At 38.6% G+C, this 26708-nt stretch overlaps 1 protein-coding gene and 1 long non-coding RNA gene across 5 annotated transcripts; one reads left to right on the top strand and one right to left on the bottom strand.

Moving 5' to 3' along the window:
• Window positions 1-947: 947 nt before the first annotated feature.
• On the bottom strand, window positions 948-20666 carry LOC132028669 (uncharacterized). Its single transcript, XR_009407495.1, has 3 exons — window positions 20579-20666; window positions 1489-1605; window positions 948-1005 (listed from the first exon to the last, which is right to left on the bottom strand). It is a non-coding gene; the product is annotated as an uncharacterized LOC132028669 (long non-coding RNA).
• Window positions 20667-20995: 329 nt separating this feature from the next.
• SMIM15 (small integral membrane protein 15) lies at window positions 20996-25071 on the top strand. 4 transcript variants are annotated; one of them, XM_059417936.1, is made up of 3 exons: window positions 20996-21085; window positions 22320-22455; window positions 23513-25071. In XM_059417936.1, the coding sequence occupies exon 3, from the start codon at window positions 23525-23527 to the stop codon at window positions 23747-23749; it is 225 nt and encodes a 74-aa protein (XP_059273919.1). In that variant the 5' UTR covers window positions 20996-21085; window positions 22320-22455; window positions 23513-23524; the 3' UTR covers window positions 23750-25071. The 4 variants fall into 4 exon arrangements, with proteins under 4 accessions (XP_059273919.1, XP_059273920.1, XP_059273917.1 ...); XM_059417937.1 differs by lacking the exon at window positions 20996-21085 and adding an exon at window positions 21092-21497; XM_059417934.1 differs by lacking the exon at window positions 20996-21085 and adding an exon at window positions 21092-21592.
• The last annotated feature ends 1637 nt before the right edge of the window (window positions 25072-26708 follow it).

Genomic DNA, 26708 nt, shown 5'->3' with positions numbered 1-26708 from the left:
TAGTCTCTCCTTTGTCTATTGATAGAGCCTGCTGATGCAACTATGCAAAAGTAGCACCTGAGGAAAAATGAGCATCATTCTGTCCTTATAGTTGTGACACAGAAGCAGCTGTCCTTTAATTCACACCCAATGGCCTGCTCCTAAGTTTCCTGCTTCCACCAGTAATGTTGATTCTAATCTTTAGAAAGTCTGCTTCTTTGAAATACAACAAAAAAACCTGCACCGAACTAATTCAGCCATGTCTGCCTGTAAGTTATTTAACCTGTGTTTGGCCCAAATCAACCTATTTTTTCCTCCATTCTGCTAAATTAGTTGGGTAATAGATTATTATGTTACCTTTTCATCTAGCCTGGAAAAAAAAAAATGTGAATCTAAATAGTGGTGATACGATGATATCCCCAAAGTTTCCTTCAGCAATGATTGCAATATAAGTCTTGGTTAACAGACTGACATTTTCAAACTCTGATATATCACACAAGAAAGAAAATGGCTGACCAACTGCCCACCTCTATGCTCCAGAATGGATTTCCTAAAGGGCACACAGAAAAATTGATAGGACGACTTTATTCTCCTGCCTGTGATCAGGATACATTCTGTAGCTCTTGGGTAGGTCAAAATCAGTTTTACATTTAAGAATACCTGAATCTGATCTGGGTTCTTAGAAGTTAAACGTCATTTTTTCCAAGTCAATCCCACCAAGTAATGTTGTGGTATAAACAATGCTGAGGGCTATCCGGGTCACTCTTGATCTCTACCAAAGGTTTATCTTCAAGCAAATTGTGATCCAAAGCTTGGTAAAATAACCAACACACTGCTTAAGTCACATGTAGCCAACAGTCTGTCTATTTAATCTAATACTCAGAATCAATGCCTTAAAGGCAAAAGAATTATTTGTCTATCTCCTGGCAAAGACAAAAACTGAAGGAAAATGGGAAACTCTTTTCAGGCTGGTTCATTACTTACTTCCTTCTGAGTTAATACTTCCTCTCATATGAGGAATAAATCCTGCAAGGAGGAAAGGAAAAAGAGCTATAAAGCAATCTTACAATGAAGTTGCATTATTCTACCTAAGTAGTATCTACATTATAGTCCATTATATGGCTCAAAAATAATATGGGTCAAAGTGTATTTCCCAAATATAACTAAATACTATAAGACCATGATACAACAGAGTTATAAACCATAACTCCTGTTCCCCAACACCACGGTTCTATTTGGAGTGACACTGAATTAGAGTCAGTTCCCCCAAACATCACTCACTTTCAAATATAAATTCTAAGACTTATTTCAAAACCAAATCTCATTATGTTGGGATTCATTACCCTTTGGCTTATATAATACCATGGTTGTCCTCACTTAAAATGAAATAAAAACTGACAGTACAGAATATACCTCTTCCTATGGAGCAGAAGAAAACATGCTCTAGGACAAAATGTAAACATCAAACATCAAGAAAGCATCTTAACAGAGGAGGGATAAAAATATAACCTTATATTTGTGAGTAACCGGAATTCAAATTCTGGCCTTCTGATTTCATGGCTGGTGTGCTTTCAATACAACCCAGGTGTCCTTAGCTTCCTTGATAATGATTTATCCAAAATCTTCCTATAGAAAAAAAAGTGATTTTAGAAAGTAACTGCAACAGTTCAGTCTTTTGCTTTTAATGACAAACGTGTTCTTATTTATTTTTACCACCTCTCCCAAATGATTCCTTATAGAATAAAATCTGAGAGGGCGCCTGGGTGGCTCAGTCGGTTAAGTATCCAGTTCCCGATTTCCGCTCAGGTCATGATATCAGGATGGGAGATCATGTGAGATTGGGGCTTGTGAGATCGAGTCCTGAACTGGGCTCCGTACTGGATCCCTCTGTCCCTTCCCCACCTCTCTCTCTCTCTCTTTCCTGCTGTCTAAAAAAATAGAAGTAAAAGTTGAGGGGAAAAACCATGCATTTTCAAAGCAAACTTTTTCTCTGAAGAATTCTCCCTAGCATATGAGGAATTAGAAGATCACAGCCATATGCCTTCTCTTCCCACTGCTCAGCAGCAGTGACCAAGCAGAAAGATAACCAAAGCAAGAATAAGATTTAGAGACTCCAAATAATATTACAGACAATTTTAATTGAACACTAGATCAGAAATTAAGTATAAATGCTTTCCAAATCAAATATGGTTTAAAATTAATTAAATACTTAAGGCAAGAAGCTTACTTGTTAATTCATTAAAGTCAAGATCACACTTATTCAGATAATTTCAACCATCCAGCAGCTTCAACTGCAATTTTATTTTCTTTAATCAATCTCTCTCAAGATACATATAGACATATAGTACAATCATAATTTTATTGGGTTATAATATCACTTTAAAATTTTATAGGGCAGTGTGGTGATTTTTGTACGATTGTGGGATTCTGAGTTTTGATAAAGGATGTCAGTTCACCACTGATGAATAAACAGTTGTTGCTGTATTTAAATTAAGCTTCCCTCAGTTTTTGGACAGTCAGTGATTGCTTATATAAATAAGTAATGTGCTGTGTATACACCGAAAATAAAATTTTAAATGGTTATCTTTGGGCCAAACTGGGTCTCTTAAAGCAAAAATAGACAATTCTCAATCAACGGATTGAGAAAATGCATTAGGCATTTTTAAAGTTGACTAAGAGAAGGAATTCTTAAACAATTACCCAAAGCATGCAAAAATGTCACCCACGTAGACTAGTTTCATTAAACTAACTGCATAAAAAGCTCTGTCTGAAATGGAATAGAGAAATCTGACACGCAATACTCATGTTATCAGGAAAAAATTAAAACATATCAAAAATAGGGTGCCTGGGTGGCTCAGTGGGTTAAGACGCTGCCTTCGGCTCAGGTCATGATCTCAGGGTCCTGGGATTGAGTTCCGCATCGGGCTCTCTGCTCAGCAGGGAGCTTGCTTCCCTTCCTCTCTCTCTGCTGCCTCTCTGTCTACTTGTGATCTCTCTCTGTCAAATAAATAAATAAAATCTTAAAAAAAAAACATATCAAAAATAACTTAAAAAGTTGCAATCAACTATTTCATATCTGTGGTTTCTGATTAGCTGAATGTTGCTTCTCAGTGATTGACCTTCCTCATTCAAGATCCTTGCTTAAGTTCAAAGTTGTCAAAACTGACAGAGAACTTGGTTGGACAGCATAGAATCCCCCACCAACAGCTAGGAGAGGAGTCTAGGGAGAAGAAGCCACAGCGGTTTTTTCTTGCAATTATGAAGTAATAGACTTGTCTAGATCAGTGATTTCCAAGCTTGTCTGCACATTGGAGTCACCTGGGGGAGTCATAACACTATTGATGCCTGTATCCCATCACTAAAAAGTATGATTTAATTGATCTAGGTGTGGCATGAGCTTTGGAAATTTAAAAGATCTCTAGATGATTCTAATATGTAGACAAACTTGGAAAGATAAAATGGCCTATGTTCTTTCATATTCCTATCTTAAAAATTTTTGATGAATTAGGTTCATGTCTTTTTTAGTGCCCTTCCTTTATCAGTCTCATGCCATTTGGGGAGAATGACCAAAGCACAGCTTGTTCTGGAATACTCTCAAAAGGAGAATAAAAGGAAGAATAAGAGGATGAATAAGCTAACTTTCATAAAATGTTTCTTCATGACAGTAATTACTAGGGTATGGCTTTTTTTTTTTTTTTTAAATCCAAAGCCTAGAAACTTTGTTCACTATCCTAAAGCCAGACAGAAGAATTAGAGAACACTCTACAATAATCTGGGGTTTAAATTCATCTGGATTTGTATGATCTAGTCCAGCTTTCCACTTTATCAGATGGGGCACAGGCAGCTGCTAGAACAAGGAAGAGGAATAAGGAATTGGGTCTTACACATGAATAAACCTGTGGAGATACTAAGTTCATTAATGTTCTTGTTGGCAGGAATCAGAATGGCTTAGAGGCAGCCAAGTTGAATTACAGGTTTGATTTACCTAAGAGATACATGTTCTGCGGACATAAGCTTTTTTTTTTTTTTTTTTGCACCAGCCTCAAGGCAGGCTTGAGATGAAACAAAGTGCAGCCCTTCCTTTCACAGTAAGATTCAGTTGTATTTCCCTGTGGTTTCTCTGTGGGGGTATTTGAGCTGTCTAAATGAGAGAAGAAAGAAAACGGTTTTAAAAGTTCAAAAGTGTCAGTTTATCACTAGCAAATAATGGGCACAACTAAATATCTTTACTCCTAAAAAAAAAAAAAAAGTGCCACAACACATGAAACACATGAGTAGACTGAAACAGGAAAGCACATATCACAATGTCAGGGATTCAAAATAACAGCATGTAACTTCATGCTTTAGGGAGATTGAGGTACTGCTCCGTTGCAACTAAAATAAATGACCAATATGGTCAACTAATATTTGATAAGGAGCCAAGAATACTCAATAGAGAAAAAGACAGTCTTTTCAAGAAATGGTGCTGGGAAAATTGGATGTTCAGATGTAAAAGAATGAAACTGGACCACTACCATACACCACTCACAAAAATTAACTTAAAATGAATCAAAGACATAAATGTGAGACCCGGAGCAGGGGTGGCTAGGAATTAGTTGAAACTCCTAGAAGTAAACACGGGAGTAAAGCATCTTGACGTTGATTTGATAATTAATTTTTGAATATGACACCTAAAGCACAAGCAACAAAATAAAAAATAAACAAGTGGGACTACCTCAAATCAAAAAGCTTCTGAAAGAGCAAAGAAACTATTAATAAAGTGAAGAGACAACCTATGGAATTGGAAAAAATATTTGCAAACCATCTATTTGATGATGGGTTAATACCCAAAATATAAAAAAACCTCAAACAACTCAATAGCAAGAAAATCCAATAACCTAATTAAAACATGGGTGAAGGACCTGAGCAGGCATTTCTTTCCTTTTAAATGATTTTATTTATTCATTTGAGACAGAGAGAAAGAGATAAGCAGGGGGAAGAGACAGAGGGAGAGGGAGAAGTAGACTCTCCAGTGAGCTAGGAGTCCAACATGGGAATTGATCCTAGCACCCAGAGATCACGACCTGAACTGAAGGCAGATCCGAGCCATACACTAAGTGAAATAAGTCAGTCAGAGAAAGACAAATACTGTATGATCTCAACTTGTAGGTGCAATCTAAAAAGAAAAAAAAAAAATGGAAAAAGAGATCAGACTTGTATTTACTAGATGCAGTGGGTGGGGGAGGGTAAGGGGAGGGAGGCGGTCAAAAGGTACAAACTTCCAGTTATAAGTGAGTACAAGGGATGTTATGTACAACATGATGACGGTAGCTAGTACTGCAATATGACAAATAAAAAGTTGTTGAGAGCAAATCCTGTGAGTTCTCATCGGGAGAGAATTTTTAACGTCTTTCTTTCTTTTCTTTTTATTATGTCTATAGAAGATGGATGTTACCTGAACTTTTTGTGGTAATCATTTCACAAAATATGTAAATCTAGCCATCCTGCTCTAAGCCTTGAACTTACACTGTGATATATGTCAATCATTTCTCAGTAAACTGGAAAAAATGATCAGATCATTGTAAGGATATGGGGATGTCACCATCCAAACCCTTTCCACTTTAGGACATAATACAATCTGTCGTCAGCTCAAAACTGTCATTGGGCAAACCAAGACATTCCTAACCTCAGTGGGAAGAGGGGCAAAGGAACCTAAGGAGAGGAGTGTGCTGTGAGCGAACTGTAGGTCGTGGACACAGACGGTGAAAAGTAGTTTACACAGAGCAATTTTAAAGATTTCTTTGGTTTAGTGAAATAGGAAACTTTCTGTAAGTCCTATTCTGAAGATCATTCCTGTCTTAGTGAGGGCTGATTGTACCAAAACACATGGAGACAGGACAGAACCTATGTTCTTGATTATTTCCAAATATGTAAAATCCCCAAGATGTGCTCTTTTGGCAAGGGACATGGCAATTTGTTTTTTTCTTTTTCTTTTTTCTTTTTTTAAATTTCTATTTCTTTTCAGTGTTGGTAATTTGGTTTTCATTTCTAGTGCCAACTGCAACCAGTTGTTTCTTTTGAAGCTTTAAACTTAGGTCCAACACCGAACTGTTCATTTCCTTCTGTCTTCTGCTTTTGCTTCCCCCATATCTGTTGCCAAAGTTAGGCTACCACCCACACAACTGCCAACCCAGAACCCAGGAGTCATCACGGGCTCCTCCCTTTGCATTTCAGTGCATGCTTCCCAGTCTTACACATTACGTACCCTAGTTAGCAAATTAATCCTCCCCTCTCCTCTTCATCCCTTCGCCACCACTACAGGTCATGTCAACATCCTAACTGGTTTCCATAACCCTAATTTCGTGTTCTGTCAACACTCCCACTACCCTTCTGGATACTTCTGGCCCTATTACTCAAATATGAACATACCACCACCCTGCTTATTCTTGAAAAACTTTGTCCCTTTTCTCTTGTACTCCTTTGCCTGCAACGTTTATCCCTCCATGTTCTTACTCTAGCTGACTGGCTTTTACATTTAGCTTCAGAATAACATTTTCTCCCTCAAAACTTTTCTATCAGGCTGTGTTGGGTGTTTCCTCTTTTGTGTTTATATCACCTTGTAAATAACTTTATTGGAGCATCTGCTACATTGCTGTTATTGTTTACATGTTTATCTTCTCTTCTGACCTATGAATGAAAAGGAAGCTCTACTTCCCATTCACTATTGCTGCTCCTACACCTGGCACCCAGAGGGGGCTTACTAAATTGATTTATGCTGAATCAGTGATTCTTCATCTGGAATTACCTAGGGAACTTTTAAAAATACTGAGGCCTGGGTTCATCCCAGACCAATCAAATTGAATTTTGGGGGTGAAGCCCAGGCACTTATAGTTTTAAAAATCTCCCTAGGTGATTTTAATGTTAGTGGTTGAAAACCACTATGCTAAATCATATATCTGGAAATGCTAGTTAAAGCTGTACCAAGAAAACACAGAGTTTGAGGGTCTTTTGTGATTTATTTTTTCAAGGACACTTTATTAATTACCTCTGGCTGAGTAACAAATGATCCCAACATTTAGCAACTGAAACAACCAACACTTACTGCACAGCTTCTTGTGGTCAGCAATCTGGCACAGTGGGGCACAAGGGTTCTCACAAGGCTGTCTTCATGATGTCAGCTGGGCTGACGGAGGGAGGAATAGCTTGCAGCCAAGTGCGTGCACACAGTTATGGTAGGATTCAGTTCCTCATTGACTGTAGGCTAGAAGCCCTCTCCCATTCCCCTGCCTCTCCGGAGGGTAGCTCACAACATGACAGACTGGCTTCCATTAAAGTGAGCGCGTGAGAGGGCAAGATAGGGTGAGCCAGATGGAAGCCAGAATCTTTCTGTAATCTAACCTTGGAAATGACATCCTATCACTTTTACCAGGTTCTATTAATCAGAAGTATGTTATTAGATCTCGCTGAACTAAATGAGAGGGAATACAACAAGGGTATAGATACCAGCAAGTGGGTATCATTGGGAGCCATCTTAAAAGCTGCCTACTACAGATGTTTAATGATACTTGACTTAAAAATTAACCTACTTTAAAGGAATCTCAACCAGAGTATCTTAACATTAGGGGTATACATATCACTGATTTCTTTGTAAAACCAACTGAACTTGCTTTGACAGAGATGAACCAAAAGTAAGCTGATAGGTGTACTTTTTAATGAATTTATATTTTTTCTTTCATTATCTAAGGACGCATCAATTTAAGGCCATTTAGACAAAATAATGTCAAAGCAAGTCAGCTTGCATAACTCCAACTTTCACATAACCTTATGAATTAGGTCAATCAATGTGCTTTCCAAAGATTAAAAGTGCCCCTTTCTTTTTCCAAACATTTCCCCAGTTATTCAAGTTCACAAAAAACAGGGCACTTTAAAGATTTAACATATAATTTCTTTTTAGTGAAGGGCAGTCAACAGTAAATCTAAAGGCAAAATACCAAACAAAATAGGCAAATTAACGTACGGACTATGTTAAGCTGAAGAGACTAACCAACTTAACCTGTCATTTTAAAGGAGAAAGCCAGTGTACTGCGTAACATTAAACACTAATCTTAATAACCACAATTTAAGCCTTCCTCAAGGATACTATCAATACAAAAGGATCCATTCATCTTTGGACTGCTTATTATTCAATGCTAAGGTGGAAAGTTGAAGTTGTTTAATGATATTTACCCAAACTGCACAAAATAGTAAAAGCAAAAATAAACTGAAGTTAAAGCACAAATGGCTGGCATACTTGAAGTCTGATGTTAACAGCACATTTACCTCAAATCCTAACCTCTTAGTTTATATTTCAACTACAAAAATCACCTCCCCAATTAGTTTTGACATAGAAAGTGCTAGCTTCAGATTAGGAGTGCTGCATTTAATAACACCTTTTTCCTTCAATCATTTCCTAAAAATATTTGTTAAAATATTAGTAGGTCATAAAACCGGATGTGAGCCTTTAAATATTTATTTATTTATTTATTTATTTATTTATTTATTTATTTTTGGATGGGAGTTTTTTTAAAGGATGTAATTGCTAACACAAGGTTATAAATGATGTCACTGACAAATTGTGCTTTATGAGTGGGCAGAAAAGCTTAAGAACAATCCACTGCAGTTTGCCTTTTAAAAAGAGATAAATGTACCATCAAGAGGGAAATCTTTCCTTTCCTTCAGCTGAGGTGCCAATTCTTAGTGCCATGATTATACCTGCTAAGACCTGGTGGATAAGGCCATGATTAGCTACTAGTGCCCAACCAACATAAACATTTCTGTGTCACCTGTTGAGTTACAGCAGAAATGAAGTTTGAAGCCACTACCCTGGACTGTTGAAGCTCTATGGCCCTTTAAAACCCTGTGGGCCATCCAGGTCTCCTGGCCTACACACACTATTTGGGGCTTTAGTTTGAATTTATTAATCTTGCTTAAGGGTTGACTTTTCAGCAGCCAAACCAAGAGACTGGAAACAGATGGGTCACCTAAAATCCTGTATTTTTTTCCTGCAAAATACTATGAATTAGCAATGCTAAAAACGCCTTCCATGTATTTCAGCTTTTTTTTTTAAAGATTTATTTTATTTATTTATTTGACAGACAGAGATCAGAAGTCAGCGAGAGGCAGGCAGAGAGAGAGGAGGAAGCAGGCTCCCCACAGAGCAGAGAGCCCGATGCGGGGCTCGATCCCAGGACCCTGGGATCATGACCTGAGCTGAAGGCAGCAGCTTAATCCACTGAGCCACCCAGGAGCCTCTGTATTTCAGCTTTGAGCAAATGAGTATATATATTAAAGACAGTGGCACAATTGAGGGTTACAGAAGGGAGGGGAGTGAGGGGATGGGGTAGCTGGGTGATGTGTATTAAGGAGGGTGCGTGTTGTGATGAGCACTGGGTGATATATGCAATTAATGAATCGTTGAACACCACATCAAAAACTAATGATGTACTATATTCTGGGTAACAACATAACGAAAAAAAAAAAAAAAAGACAGTGGCAGCCAGGAGTCTTTCTACTGAGGAAATTACAAATAAGGAAGAGGGAAAGAACAGAAAGTAGTGATAGACTGCTATTGAAGGTATCAAAATAAACTCAGTTTTTAAAAAAATATTTTACTTATTTATTTGACAGAGATCACAAGTGGGCAGAGAGGCAGGCAGAGAGAGGGAGAAGCAGGCTCTCCACTGAGCAGAGAGTCTGATGCGGGGCTCGATCCCAGGACCCTGGGAGCATGACCTGAGCCGAAGGCAGAGCTTTTAACCCACTGAGCCATCCGGGCACCCTAAAATCATAGTTTTTAACAGGTATGAATATAGCCATTTGTAGGTGTGTCGACTGCTGAGAGGGACTGCAGCCAATGACACACTAGTAGTGTGAGCAAACCTAGCACTCCAATCTTGGTTCCTGTTTTCCATTGTCCATGAAAAGTAAGCAGGGCTCCTTGAAGAAATGACTGACTTCAGGGTTAGGGAGGGAAAGTGTAAGATGCACCTTGAATATCTGATTGTACCAAAAAGAAAGGGCTCAAATTATATTGAGTATATGACACATCTAAGACTTCTGACATATACAGGGAGTATTTCTGGGGCTTTAATGGTCAAATGTGGCACAATTAACAACATCTAAATAAATAAAATGATAGTAATGGATTTAATCTGTTAACTAAGAATCCACGAGGCCATCTGTTAAAAATAAATGAACAGGTTAAAACACTTACTTTATTATAATGGCAACAACTAATAAATTAGATGGAATGATGGTTTTAGAAAATCAGTTACTCACTCCAGTAGGGACTTGGAGGAAGGGCAGGTTTAACTGTCCCATGGCCAGGTATTGTCTCTACAGGGCTCAGTGACACGCCAGGAGCTATTTCTCAATAGCCATACAATCACCTGCTGCAGATGGCATGACCTTACTCCAGAATCCCAGGGGCCTGGATTATGATTTTCCCACTGAACTTGCTATACATTCCACACTGCATTTTTTTCCCACCACTGATAAAACTAAAGTTTGCTGGATCACAAGGTCTAGGTGTCAGTCAGGGCTGCTTGCACCAAAGCTTCCACCTGGCCCAGGCCCTGAGCCCCACTCAAAGTTGGCAGCCTTCTATGTTTCTTGGTGTAGGAGCCAGCATTATTGCTTGTTGTGGAGTGTCTTGTCTCCAGAAGGAAAAGAGGCCAACAAAATGTTCTACTTCTTTGTGGTAGGGGCTGCACAATCTTTCACTATGGTTATATCCTGCATTCCCCTGACAATTAGATCTCCAAACTTTACTCAAGTGACTGGTCTCTCAGTTTCATAGTGTTTATCTCCTATCCTTGGGGGTACATGTATCTCACCAAGGTCTTCAGCATAGTAGCCACCTCTTGCTCATCTGTCCAACCACATGATGCTGTCAACAAAATGGACCAGTGTAGTGTCATGAGGGGGGAATCAGGCGGTCCATAATCTTTATATTATGGCTGAAGATGGGAAAGTTAACATAGCTCTGAGGAAAAACTCCATCTAAATGAATAGTGTTGGGGCGCCTGGGTGGCTCAGGGGGTTAAAGCCTCTGCCTTCGGCTCAGGTTGTGATCTCAGGGTCCTGCGATCGAGCCCCACATCGGGCTCTCTGCTCAGCGGGGAGCCTGCTTCCCCCTCTCTCTCTGTCTGCCTCTCTGCCTACTTGTGATCTCTGTCAAATAAATAAATAAAATCTTAAAAAAAAATAAATGAATAGTGTTGACTGTTCTTTGTGAAGGTGAAGTGTTTGTTTCTGATTCTTATTTCTAATTGGAATGGAAAAAAACCACAATGCCAAATTAGTGACACACCAGGTATGAGGCCTTCCTAATCTCTTCTAGCAATGAGGGCAGCACAGAATAGCAGCTGTTCTAAGATTTACTACTTGGTTAACTCAGCAGTAGTCCATAGTAACATAGTAACATAATACAGTTTATTTAGGAGCTGGACTGGTATATTAAAGAAAGAGAACTGGGACCAGCACTCCTGTATCTTTTAGGTCTTTAATGGTGGCACTAATCTTCATTGCTCCCCTAAAATACAATATTATGCCTGACTTACTGTCTTGGGGTGAGCAGTTTCAGAGGGTTCCATTTGGTAATCCCCAATATAACCCCTACTCCACAGACCAGGGACCCAATGTGGCAGTTACTCCAACTGCCACATAAATAAATTCTAATTATGCCCTTGAGGCCACTGTGAGACTAACACCTGGTCTTGAGCCAGAACACCTGGTCTGGTAGATGCTCATTTTAACAGGTAGGCTATAATGTTGCTTAAAATTTCCAGATACCAAAATTAACTCAAATCCTATGACTGATAGTCCTCAAAATATTATTACCCTTTCCCTAGTGCAGTCAATTAGAGAGATGGTCTAAGATGGTCTAAGCCTTTATGAAGAAATGTCATGTATTTATGTACTTTCTGTGTTGTGGTAGGGTTCTTCTTCCTTGGGACTCATCCACATACTCAGTTCTAGACCTGGAAACTGTGCTTTGCTTTTTCAGGGTCATAGATGTTAATCAGCACCCTCATGGACTGCCCATCTATTTTGCCCACAGGGAGACTATGCACTACTAGCGGATTCTAGAACTCCTTGTGGGTCAAGCTCTTTTGGATGCAAGAATGACCCTGCCAGTTATAATTGTGGCCTTCTAGCTTCTGGCTGTTAAGCAACACCACCTGGCTTCCCTTACATCAGGGCTCTTATTATTGCCATGGATGTTAATAAGCCAACTCTGTGGCTGCTTCACTTACCTCCCAAGCTTGCAGAGGACAGCTACCACCAAACTTCCAAGTGATGCTTAAGTCTCTCTCACCAGTACTCTCTGATGGCCTTGGGTGAATGATGAGATTCTAGTCCATCTCACGGAATACAATCCTCCAATTGATCATTTGGATTTATGCAAGTTATCCATTCCAGCATGCCCATTTGCTCAGCCTCTTTATTCCTTGCTCCAGTCTGCCAGTGCAACTCAAACATTTTTCACTTTGCTGAGATTTAACCCAGTTATTGTCTTGGTTATTGGTTGTTATTCGCTTGGCAACTATTAAAAGAGAAAGGGGGTAGAGACGAAGGGCCACTGCCTTGTGGGCAAAAGGCATCTGCAGTATCTCCAGGAGAACAAACATGCTAGTTTTTACTAAGGAACAGCTACTTTTGCTAGCCCAGAGGGAGGGGCAGGAGAGTCCATCAAGATGACCCTATCCCTTGATGTGCCTGGGTGACTCATCAGTTGAGTGTCTGACTCTTGATTTCAGCTCAGTTCATGATCTCAGGGTTGTAGGATGGAGCCCTGGTGTTGGGCTCCGTGGGAATGCCTGCTTCTCTCCCTCTTCCCCTCCTTCTGTCCCTCTCCCTGCTCGTGTTCCATCTCTTTCTCTCTCAAATAATGAAACAAATCTTAAAAAAAAAAAAGAGTCCATCCCATATTTAGGACCCTAGATTTCCCCACCTTCACATTAACAGAGCTAAACATTAACTAAACATTCAAAGCTCAGAAGTCTCTGGAGTTCTGTGACATCAACATTGGCTAGCTCTTCAGCATGTACTTGAACCGACTCTGACCTTCTAGGTGATAAAGGCTACCATAGGAGACCTCCAGCTCTAAGTTGTTAACAGCTATTTCTGTTTTCATTCTACAGTACTTATACAACTTAACAGTAATAGTCAACTCTATTCTCTTTGTAGATGTTATTCCTCCCATATTTTTCAAATGCCTGTATATCTACCACAGTTCCCCTTCACTGGGACATTGTCCCGGGCCAACGCTAGTGAAATCTTTAATAATTAATCTGCAGGCTTATGCCAGGGGCAATGAGTGCCCCACCTACCAATCACGGTGGCCTCTTTGAGCAAGAAATGGATGAACCATTTCTAAATCTCAATTTTACCATCCCAGAGCCAAGATAGAATTAAATGTGTAAGTTTTTTTTTTTTTTTTTTTTTAATTAGGGAAAGTATCTGTGAGAGGAAACAGGGAGGGAGCCCGAGAGACTGGGTGAACTGTCATACAATGATGCAAGTCTGACCCTAAATGAAAGAGAGGGAAGGGTAGGTTGAGTAGAAGTGTTCTAGATGGCCATGTAGCCTAAGGAAGGCTTGGCAAGGCAATGGAGGAGTCCTTGAACTCCAGCAGGCCATCATGGAAGTCTTGTGTCTGCCAAAAACAGGCCCTAGTCTCTGCCATGCTTAGTGAGCTGCAAAAGAAACAAAGTCTTGGCACAAACATAGTGACGGATTTCAGAGCACAGCAGCTGGGGTCCTTGGTCAATTAATTAAGCTTCTTGTAGTGGGGGTCTGTGAGGCACATTCTCACAGTAGTCTCATCATCCTAGCAAGAGGGAGAGCTGGAATTCAAATTCAGTAGTTTAGTTCCAGAGTGTATACTGCAAACACTACACTAAGATGGCATCTCTTAGAGCTGCAGAGGACTGAAATAAATGGTTCTCTATCACGTTGGAAGATTTATTTGGCAGCAGGACTGGATTGGTAAGAATCATTAGGCTCCTCTAAAGAGTCTGTACTTCATTCAACAGACAATAAAATGGGGAGAGGGGGCATATTACAGATTAATGTACATGAATATATTCCATATGCATTGCATACACATATGAATAATTTACAGACCCATATGTAGCTTTAGTTTCCTATAATAAAAAACGGTTAGCAGACTTGGAAATAGTTGCAACAAACACTGATTCCTGCACTACATATGCGGTAAGATATATTACCCTGCATATATATAAGATGGTCAGAAAGCGTTGACAAATCACTCATGCCATCTAGATGTAAAGATCTGGGGGGAAATGGATTCAGATAAATTCGTTTTCCATCACTCGGTATAAGATCTTACTGTGGCACAAAGCTATCAAAAATTCACCTGATTTTTACTACACTATTAAGAGTTTTGAAAATTATACTCTACCATTTTTTAATGCAAAAGCACTCTTTCCACTCATACTGTGTGTCAAATAGGCATTTACAGGCTAAATGAAGAACATAACCACTATTTATAACATAATTCCCTGGGTATCTGTGTAAGCTCCCAAAAATCAATTTACAGATGAATTCTATAAAACATAACCTTTTATAAAAAGGAGACCACACAATTATTCATTAACTAGTTAGTATTGGAAAAAAGCAGGTAGTCTTAATTCTATTTTATGGACATGGAACCCAGCACAGAAATAGTAGATGATTCTTTCACTCCACATCATAAAAACAAATATGAACCTAGAACTAGAGATGAAATCAGATTCTAACACACCTATATTCACTATTAATACAAGTGTACAGTATAGCCCTGCAATAGAGTATTAAAACCTAGAGATGAAAAAAATCTCAAGAGAACACTGGTTCAACTTTCTGTGTAACAGCAGGTATTACTATTATCTGCTTATTATAAAGAATGAAAAATTAGTTGATCAAGGTCAAATCTAAAAATTAAGTAAAACTCCAAATTCAAAGCCTCTAGAAACTCAACATACGCATCACTACTATTTATTACTTCAAGACTACATATGTGAATCTGAATGGAGTTTTTAGATTTCAGACTGTTTCACTTCCTGACTTAAAGCCTAAAAACATAAACTGTAAACTCAGCAAGAGCAATTTATGAATTTGGGAGTAGGATATGTCTCTAAGTGATGGTTTAGGGAACATAAACCATATATATTTATAGTCTGACACAAGTAAATTTTGTTTATTTTTCAAACTAGGTTCCAAGTATACACATTATACTCCATGGGCTATTAAAGGCACAAACTAAAAGCTTTTAGCATTAGACTTTGGGATGCAATTCCATACAATGATTTCCTATGTTCCCTAGTTTTAAATGATACAGTTATAATACAAGATTTTAAAGTAGACATAAAAATTATAATCAGTGAAAGAAGTTTACTAGCAAATAACGACTTGTTACGTATCAAAGGTCTCTGTTAAGTCTGAGTTTCAAACACCTGATAAACAGGCAACCAAATTGTCCCTTATTTGACCAAGGACTTATCTTACTAAATTAACATATATAATAATTACAGATAGAAAATATCTGTCCTACGAAAAATGTGTTTAAAAAGAAATGCAAGTATGCAGGTCAGGATAGGTGTTAAATACGAACTTCAAATTTGGTTCTTGAGCATCCTGACAGTCGAATCAAAGAGGCAAAACTCTATCAAAGTGGTTTCCAAAAGTTTTTTTGAATCACATTCTAATGTATCTTATATGGGACTTTATATAAAGGGTACTCTATGACATGGAGAACAATGTCCCAGACAATATCATTGAACAAATATGTTAAAATACTTTATATGGTTACTACTCAAAGTAACTCACCTTGTTTAGGTGAAGATATCAAATTCAAATTCTACCCAGTGAAAGTGATATTGCTAGGGGGTGCTTTTGTAATACATACGATTTTTACACTGAAGGATTCTTTTTTTTTTTTTTAAAAGATTTTATTTATTTATTTGACAGACAAAGATCACAAGTAGACAGAGAGGCAGGTAGAGAGAGAAGGGGAAGCAGGCTCCCTGCTGAGCACAGAGCCCAATGCAGGACTCGATCCCAGGACCTTGAGATCATGACCTGAGCTGAAGGCAGAGGCTTAACCCACTGAGCCACCCAGGCACCCCTACACTGAAGGTTTCTTAGACATGGATTAGTTTTCCCACTTGGGATAACAATTCTTATTTAATGGCTAGGAGACTCCTGAACAGACAACAAAAGTAACTTGACATGATTAATAAAATTTCATCCTTTAGGGGCAGACCTTTAATTTGAATTTCCAGATTCAGCAGGGAAGTTTAGTATCTCACAACTTCAACAGCACAGACTGCAACCTAAGGCTTGACAGGATTTACCGGAAATTCTACCTTTCCAAAATGATGTCCTCTATTCACAAGGAATTAGTTAGCTGCATGTTCATGTACAGTACATTCTGAAGATAAAGAATTGTAAACAGTGTTTCAGTGTTACAAAAACAGAAATACCTAATTATCAGCACTTTATGAAAAAATTCTGTAAATTACCCAAAGCAGCAATATATAACCAAACACACTGAATGTTTCTGAATGTATATAAGCAGCCCTGGGCAGCAAGGAAAAATCAACAAGTCGTATCTGCTGTTCAGTCTAAGTATTTCTCCTGCAATCTGCATTGGGAATAATGAAGCTGGAAAATATCTAGAGAGAGCATCTAGTCTGCATATACACTTTTGCCCTATTTTCAAAGATCCCTATATATAGATACTACTAGCACTAATAGTCTATGTTACACACTTGGAAATTATTAGGCAACTAGTATTCTTTCATTAACAAGATAATCACAATTACTTTACCTTTCTCCAAACACCTTACCTACTCATCTTTAGACGGGGGCAACCATTATTACCCTGAAAACATACTATAACTGTTTAGTACTTTAATACAAACTTCATAACTTCCCAAGATTTAGGTTATTTCATGATTTGTTCAAACTACAAATTAAAGTAAAACTAAGTTTTATTTGTGGGAGCAATGCTCTATCTTGGAATCATTTATTCAAAACAATATTCTTAGATACTGAGGTAACTGATCATATATGGCTCACCCTCTAACAGGAAAAACAGACAAACTGGTAAACAAGTTGTCAGATTGGAGTGCTATGAAAAAATAATTTAAGTGTTAAGGGGTAGAGAGGGGTTTTTGTGAGGAGGTAACATCTGCCCTGTAAAGATGAGAATTATGTTCCAAGCAATTTTTGGCTGAAGTAGGTTTAACTAGTTATTCTGCTATATATGCATTCCTTCTGAATTGTTTAACCTTGCACTGCTCCCTCCTGAATGTTCTTATTCTTAATTTGGAGACTAATTCTTCTAAAAGCTTTTCATTACCTCCTTAATTGGTGTATTCCATAAGTTTAAGAAGCATGCCTTCTATTTTAAAAAAATATTCTATAACATTAGGTCATTGTTTCAGTATATGTTTCTTCTAAATTACATTTAATAATCTGTGAAAAATAATAATATTTGAAAAAAAAATCTTTGTGTTACTGGATAGGTCTACACGAATATTCTAAAAAATAGTAGTTTTGTGGTTCTTTCTAAGTAAAACAGACTGAAAGCAAACTGGCAGAGTGGGACCCATTCAGAAGCTGAGGCAGATGGGAGGATGGGAAACACAGTTAATGATGGCTTGGTCTAATAGTAGTAAAAGCCTAACAGAGGAGTTAGTTGACAGAGATCACGTATGTGTGATGAAGAAGCAAATCAACTGGCAAAGTTGGAGAGAACCTTTTGCACCACACTAGCTCTTTGAGACATGCTGCCACCACCTGGGCAATAAGAAATTCTAAAGTATGGAAAATTTTTGATTGTGATAATCAGTTAATTAACAAAATTAAAAAATATACTTTCATTTTATGAAATCAACATTTTTTGACAAGTCTTTGGATATTAAGGAAGAGCAGGGATTTTGGCCAGATGGGTTTAAAATCCTGCTCTACTCCTTTTCAAGTCTCTGATTCCTTATCTGTAAAATGGGTATGAGAACATTATCATTTGGGGTTGTTTAGTCTCAGGATTAGTAATAATAGATCTGAAGCATCTAGCCCAGTACCTGGTATACAGTGAATACTCAATAAAGAGCTTTTAAGAAATTATTATTCTTCAATATGATCTTGCAAATATTGTTAAGACCTGATTGTTACTTTTTAAATCAATAACTGTGCCCTTTAAGAAAGGTATTTTCAGGACGCTTGGGTGGCTCATTCAGTTAACTGTCTGATTTTGGCTCAGGTTGTGATCTTGGGGTCCTGGGATAGAGCCTCACATCTGGCTCCTTGCTCAGCAGGGAGAATGCTTATACCTCTCCTTCTGCCCTTCCCCCCACTTGGCCTGCACCCGCGTGCACACTCTTTCAAATAAATAAACTCTTAAAAAAAAGAAATGTATTTTCATTATGTTTCAATGAAAGGAAGAAAACAACAATAAAATTTAGGGAAGAAACCAATTTCATCAAATTAAGTCAAATATGTGAACTGTTACTGCGGAGAAATAAGCACCAAATGTTGAGCAGGTAGGAAAGTTCTCAAGATCTTTAGTCAAGTTTAGGTTTTTATAATAGAATCTTATTCAGGTTTTACTCATTCATGATTTTTTTTTCACTCACAATTTTGACATAAGTCAAGGGGAAATGCAACTTTGTACCACCAACAGAAAAATACTTTTTACTCGGTCCCCAGCATTGCCACCAAAAAAAAAAAAAAAAAAAAAAAAAAAAAAAAACTTTTTAAACAAATAACAGAGTAGGGTTTACCTTCTCAAGAGGAAAAAAAAAACGGTTAAAATTTTGTAATGTTCTTTTTTTCAAGATAACTAGTGTGATGGGGTGGGAGGCACAATACACTACACAGGAATTATGCAAAGACAAATCCTTAATAGTTAAAAGCTTTGTTAATTTGGCTCAAGTTACATGGGTAAGATTTCTTAAAAATAAACACAAGCAGAGCTTATTTTGTTATTCTAAGTTGGCATTCTTAAAGGCATTTGTGAAAGAATAAAATCCAATTGAGGATCTTTTCAAATAAAGAATAAGACCTTAAGAAAATTGGCTATGTTTCCACTAAATTCCTTGTTCTGCTGCCACTTACGAAGCATAAGTTAGAAAAATGGCCAAGCCCAGTCCAACTGACAAAACCTTAAAGCTGAAAGAACACCAGAGATGACCTAGTGTACGTTCCACATAAAGAGGAAACAGGCTCAGAGTGACTTACAGTGTATACACATCAGCAGTTTCACAATTCACAAGACTCCTCACTACAGAATATAGTGCACAGTATCTGAACCAATCTTGATACCATCTTTCATGAAGGCAATGCAGGTTGCATGAAGGGGCTCAACTGTGGCAACCCCTCTTACTCCTGGACTTGCATTCTGTTCTGGAACTGAAAACTAGGTCAGTAGTATTGGGCTGTGAAGGCAGGGTCGAGACTATAGCCAAAGAGCTACAGAAGCTTCTTTCTTATGCACCCTTTTTTGCAGCTCACGTCTCCAGTGCATTTAACAAGGGAAGCAGCAGAGTAAACTACTGGGAAGGCAGTAATTGGGTATGTTGTGTATCCATAATTAAATCAAAACACACACACACACCTTGGCCTCTGGAGAGAAGGATGTTAAAATACATCCTGACCCCCTCTTGCAGTTACTATTTTAACCAGTTTTTTAGAGCTCACATAGTTCCCTCTAGCAAGTGAAGTTTTTGGTATACACAATCCAGTGACCAAGTCTGCTTTTTCTGGCTACTACAAGTACAGGTTAGGTCCAAGCAGCACAAGCTCTGAAACCATCATCCAAGTTTTCAAACAAGAATGAATAAGAAAACAACTGCTGCTAATACAACATACAAACATTAACATATGCCCAACGAACAGTATTTTTGATCACTAGATTATTTGCCAAAAGCCTGTTCCCTGGTAAACAGTAGTTACTGTTGTGATATCTAAACTAGTTATGCATGTCACAGCTTGCTCCTCAAAGAGAACATTCTATAGTCTCTCAAGAATAAAAACCTGCTGTATTTGGCACACAAAAGTGAAGAGGTCTTGCAACATTCTCGGAGGTAGTCGAACAGAGCAGTTTGGTGCAAGCAATCATAAAATTTGGTCACCAACCAAACCAGAGTTAATCTCTCAGTTCCTGCAGATTAGAAGACAATATTAAGCTCATTCTTTCTGCTTGTTGACTTTTGCATCCCTTTGTGTACTGAAAGAACAAGTATCTCTGGGAATTCTATGCCCAGTTTATTTACCGAGTACTTTGGGCAAGTACGGTTCATTTCGTGTGGGTGTGTGTGTGTATGTGTGAAATGAGTTAGGTTCTCAAACTAAAAACAAACAAGCAAAAATCCCCTCTTCACCCAGAACGGTTGCATTTTTCCTTAGTAATAAGGTTCGGTGGAGCCACCATGGTCCAGCTGCTTCACTGTGGGCAGTACGTGACGCTTTAACTATTGTCCAACCAGAAGATGAAGAGGGGCAAAGGGTGGAGTGTGAACCGGGAGGAGGAACTCGCCAGGTCCTTCAGCAGTCTCTGTGGGACCCTCACCTTGACTTCGAGCGGTTTGCGGAGACCAACTCCTTTCTTGCCGCCGCTCTTCAGTCTGTTTCCAGGGGCTACATACATCACCCACCGGGGCCCGCCATCAACGGTCTGGTTCCAGCAGGGCAGGGAGCTGTCTCCCGGCTGACATCTGGGGCAGAGGGCCGGCAGGGATCCGGATTGCCTCCTGGAAACTGAGTCCACCCACGCCTCCTTCGCTGGCCCCTTCGTCCCGGCAGCAGGCGACGGTCTCGGGCTCCCCGCCAGAGGCGAGACGGGGCGCCGCCACACGCCCGGCGTGGCCTCACCTGCCGCTCCCCGGGTAGCCGGGCGCCGCCCTCCCCCGTCCTCCCCGCCCCCGCGAGTCCCCGAAGCCCAGGTCCCGGGACCCGCTCAGCAATGGCGCAGCCGGAAACTGGCCCCTCGACTTCCTCAGGCCCACTCGGGGCTGAGGCCGGCCTGTGGGCGGGACGGGAAAGCCGCGGCTTCCGCCTTCCTGCTTCCGGCCTGGAGGTGAGTTGGGAGTAGGGGTCTGAACCCAGGGGCCCGGCTGTGGTGTAGGGTGGGCTGCTGGTGACCCTTCTGCCCGCGTTCCCGGAGGAGGTGGCCACGGCGCCGGCGGACTGGGCTGTGGCGGGACCAAGTCCGGATTCCTGGAAACCACCCGCTTTCCGAGCCCCGCACCTCGGGCTATTGCCCGCTGAGGCCGAGGGGTGCTTCAACGTGGCCCCTGGGCAGGCGGCCGGATGGGATAGTAAAGCAGGAATGAGCAAGCGCGAAGCAGGGATGTCCGGGACGTGCGGATCGCGGTGAAGTACTATCCCGGGCAGCTTCAGGCGCCGGGCAGGTCTGGTTTGGAGATCAAGCGCGGTCGACCCTTTACGGAAAGAAGAGTGATAACTGATTCCTCCGAGTGTGGAGACACGTGCGTTTGGGTCCGAAATTGAAGTGCACGGGAGCTTTGTGGCCTGTGGACGATAACTTTTTTGTGTTAACGGCTAAAACTTAGCCGCAAACCAGGTCCTTCACTTCCGCGTTACTCTTTTTTGCATATTGCCGTAGTTAATTCATTACCGTGCTGCAGAGGCTTGAAGGAACAGATGGGATCTCTGTGTGGGCCTAAGAATTCAAGGGCAGGGGGCGGAGGCAGGACTCTTTAACAACATACTAGCGGCACTTCAGTGTTTTCTGTTGAAAATAGGAAGAGACCGGTGGAAGGATATTAAAGCCAGTGGTAGTTTCCTTGAGGTAATGGGATTGTGGCTGATCTATATATTGTTCTGGTTTTCTGTAAAGAACACGAATTGTGTAATAGGGAGACCACAAATCCTTTAAAGAATAAAGTGAGATGTAGAATTTTTAATTATGTACCTAACCTTACAAATTAACGACTTTTTTAGTATAAAAAGTTAAAAACTTGGGAATGGATGTGCTGTAACTTATCAGTGAATTAATTTGTCTTTTTATATGTCCGTGAGCTTCATAATTTTATTTTTGAAGTAACTTAGTGAACTATTTGTAATTACTCCAATAGGATTTTCTTAGAGTGCCTTTGTAATTGTAGTAATGACTTTCTTCAAATTAGGAAGAAATAGGTATTAAATGTCCATAATGTGCCAGGCAGTTTTACATGTCATTTATAGGTTGCAAGTAGACAGTTTTGAAATTGTCCATTTGAAAGTGTTTTAAAGTTATCCTGAAAGTTGTGACTTAAACTTTTTTTATCTTTTCTTTTCAACCCACCCAGTATGTAAAATTTAAACCTTCTCTCACGAGTGTATGGTAGAACTAAAAGAGAAGACGACAAACAAGGGTCATCTGAAATTGTAATTGGCCCATTAATAATCCCAGGACAAAGTTGGAAAGAAGTACTCACGCATAAGGTAGATGACTTTAAATCCCAGCTGAAATTGTGGTTGTATGTACACCCATTTGACCCAAGTATTCATAATTTTCACCTTTGAGTAGAGGTCGACACAAAACGAAAGGTTGAAAAGCCTCTGAGGCAAAGTAGAAAATGTCACTCAGATCCATACCGTCCTTATTTATCAGATTGCCCTCCCATACCAACTCAGTGGAACAAAATGCATGGCACCTGTTATGGTAATTTTGTCATTAAATTATGTCCTCGGGTGCCTGGGTGGCTCAGTGGGTTAAGCCTCTGCCTTTGGCTCAGGTCATGATCTCAGGGTCCTGGGATCGAGTCCCGCATGGGGCTCTCTGCTCAGCAGGAGCCTGCTTCCCTCTCTCTCTCTGCCTGCCTCTCTGCCTACTTGTGATCTCTGTCAAATAAACAAATAAAATCTTAAAAAAAAAAAAAAAAATTATGTCCTCAAGGAGGAGTCTCCAGAGCCGAAAGAGGGCATAAAATAGCATGTCATTTTTTGCTTGTATCTCTTTGCATGTGAATGTGGATATTTCCACGCTTCCCATACCCCGTCCTTTTCGTTCTTAGAAACAGCCCTCCATTACCTTCCTTTCCCCAAGCATTTCATGTACTCTGTGGCTTGTCCTTTTCATACACCAAATTTGATGAATCATACTTTGGTTAATTAGTACTTAATACTAAGTCTGTGTCAAAAAAATAACAGGATTCTGCTTTTTCCTGGAATGAGTGCTTAAGACAAGATTCTTTCAAAAGTCTGTGCTAAATAAAATGTCTTGACTACAAAGAATGCATAGTCCCTATGACAGATTCCAGATGGTTTTTACTTTTAACTTCTATACCTTAAAATCTTTTAAGTGTTACCCTAGTTTGTTTCATCTTAACTGGAGGTAACAGTCCATATTAAGATAGTACTAATTGATGGTTTTTAAAAACAAAAAGCTAATCAGTAATAACAGAATTCTGAGTTAAATAATTGTATGATGTAACTCTTTCAAAATTTGATTAATCACGAAGTCTTTTCTCTTGTTGCCCCTCTCTTCTCTTTTCCAAAGACGGCTACAAAGATGTTTGATATAAAGGCTTGGGCTGAGTATGTTGTGGAATGGGCTGCAAAGGACCCATATGGCTTCCTTACAACAGTTATCCTGGCCCTTACTCCATTGTTTCTAGCAAGTGCAGTACTGTCCTGGAAATTGGCCAAGATGATTGAGGCCAGGGAAAAGGAGCAAAAGAAGAAACAAAAACGTCAAGAAAATATTGCAAAAGCTAAACGACTAAAAAAGGATTGAAGGAATGAACAAAAAGGCTATAGAACCAGAAGAACATAATTTGGAAAATTAATGCAGTGTTGAAAGGACCCACTAAGGTTTCTTTTCTGGTTTTTATGGCAGTAATTTGTTGTAAACAAAGTTGGAGCACCTGTAAGAATCATGTTAGTTGTGACCTCTACTGCAGCAACTTTTAGATTTTGGTGTAGAAGTCTGTTGACAGTTACTGTAAACTGGCATTTATTATGCTATAAATTCGTTATAATTGACTTAGTCATTTGCCACTTTGCAGCTTATATTCTGAATTGAAAACAGCCTGTGGAGAAAAATGCCTATACATTATGAACTCTATTCAAATAATGGCTTAGAATAGGGTCCTGTTCAGGACAAAGGGAATCGAGAATGTAAAAATCAAAACTGTCCTGAGGTGAAAGTGTGCTTTGGCTTAAAAAGGTATATGTAGTATATTATTTACATCTTTTATTATTATTGCTTCTTTCTTGGAATAGAATAATTTCTGGCTTTCTCAAAGCCACATACTAACCAATGACCATGTTTTGCATTTTTTTCATTAGCCTTTGAGATAATTATCAGACATTCTGCCTTTTTAAAAATCTCGTTTTATAAAGAATTCTCGTATTGGCTATGTAGAATACCACCTACCAGATAGAACAGTTTTTGTACTTGTAAACCTGCCATTTTCTTAGAGATGTCTTGTTGAGTAGAATAACACTATGATTTAAAGCTTGCAGTAAAAATGCCAAACTTTGTGTTTCCTTGGAACAAGTTTATTCTTTATTGTGCCATGTAGAAATGTAAAGTAGTTAAAATGTCTTACCACATAATTTGTTCATTATATAGATGCCACTTTTGTGTTTTTATTCCAGTCTTCATTTTAATTTATCTAATAATGATATTCTATGATCAAGCACGTTCATGGTGGCAATTAAAATTTCAGACTTCTCGTAAGGAATTCTAAAAAAGTAATAGTTAAGTCCTATTGCATAAGTGGTAAAAGTTTAACATTTGGAAAAATTTCGTTCATCATACTAGTAATTGGGTGAAAAAGGCAAATTGTGTCAAAATGAGAATGTGTTAAAATTAGAAATAAAGAGCTAAAGGATATTTCCTTCAGCTAAGTAGTATAACTGGAACTTTTTACTATTAAACATGGCTTTTATAAATGCGTGTCTAATAATTTTATTTGCTGTCAGTATATAATAGCTTATTAATATTTTCCTCACCTCTGATAATGAATTTTAAATTACAAAAAATTGTCCACCAGCTTTAATTTAAAAGTGAAACTAGATACTGAAATAAATTTGATACTTTTTTATAAAGAGGTCCTGGGTTTTTTTTAAAGGGGGGTTAATAATAAAGTAATTAAAGTTAAATATGTTATAGAAGTTAGACTTTTCACAGGGTTTTGAGTTTCAATTTCTAACTAAAAGCCTACTTACAAAAGTTAAGAGCAATATTTCTCAACAATGAAAACCTATGGACTCCTGAGAATGCTTCTGGACTGGTCTGAACACTGCTTAGTACTTTCACTTTAGGTTGTCAGTTCTTGGGTGTTGCCAGTGGAATGAACGTATTGCAACTTCCATTTCATTACTTAACCGAGGTAGGATATCTAGTGATCTTTTTATTGGCACTGAACTTTTTTTTTGGGGGAGGGCACTGAACTTTTAATAGTTGAAATTACCATTGAAATTAAAACTTAAAAATATGCTTCTATAGATCTACTTGCCCTCCTGGGTCCACAGAGCACAGCTGAAGAAAAACAAGGTTAAGAGAAATCTAAAATGTGTTTGGGCTTCTGCAGTTAAGCTGTTCGTTAAAGAAATTTATATATGTAAGTCTTGCTTATGGCCACATTTTAGAGTCAAATATCGAAGCAAAAGATATATTCACCATAATTTTTAGTTATCTACTAGAGCTGTGTTTTCATTGGTTTTCTTGTTACAATTTAAAGATATTTAACTGAAATCTTTTTCTATAATTTCTTTAAAGTCTTAACACGTGCCAGTTTTTTATTTGACATATGCCATTTGTTTCTTTAGCTTTAGCTTTTCCAACCTTTATGGAGCCTTTTTTAATATATGTGAGATCATTAGGTTTTATAATATGGATGTCTATATGTTTATGTGTATGGGAGAAATGGGGGGATGTAAAATAGAATATTATGAGGGCTTTTCAATCTTTTCTCACTGCAACAAATAGTACTATTGATGAAAGAATGTTTTACTATTAGCTGTAATACTTCCTTTAAAAATTGCCTTTTGTGCTGTTTCTGAAGTTTTGAGAACTAATTATAATCAGTTACCTTTTTGTGGCTGGTTTTGGGAAAAACACACGCTGCTTGTAACAGACATTTTACTCAAAAAGAAGAAAAAAGTTTGTGTGTCAAAATTTGATTCATACTATCCATGTGACAAACTTCAGCATGGTATCACTGTGAGATATATGAGTATATAAGCATATGAGATATACTTTTTAGTGCACCATTTTTTGCTTTGATTTCTTGAAATTAGAGTAAGCAAATGAAGTAAGCTTACCATGCTGTGAGCTGGAAACCAGTGTTGAGATAAATTATAATTAGCTGCTCCTGACCCATTCGTTCTCTCCTTATACAGAATGTAAAGGGGCAGGGGGCACTTACAGCTCATCTGGTATTACATGAGAGGAAGTCTGATTCCTATTCATGATTGTTTTTATGTCTGCAGTTGGTTATAGCATCACTTGGGTTTACTTCATATCTGGACTATATACATGTACATGTGTGTATATTTCTCAAACATATTAAAACAGATTGCATGTTCAAAGACCACAAGTTTGGGATATATAAAATAGGACTTAGGGTTTATTCCTATGTGATTTCTTGGAATCTTTTAACTTAATTTGACTATTATAGACTCTTCTCACTTCTGTTTTTTTCCCCATGGAACACACACACAGTTTAAGAAAGCCTGTTCTGTTT

Source organism: Mustela nigripes, chromosome 12 (assembly GCF_022355385.1).
Source record: "Mustela nigripes isolate SB6536 chromosome 12, MUSNIG.SB6536, whole genome shotgun sequence".
NCBI lineage: Eukaryota > Metazoa > Chordata > Mammalia > Carnivora > Mustelidae > Mustela > Mustela nigripes.
This window is presented reverse-complemented; position numbering and strand designations above follow the sequence as displayed.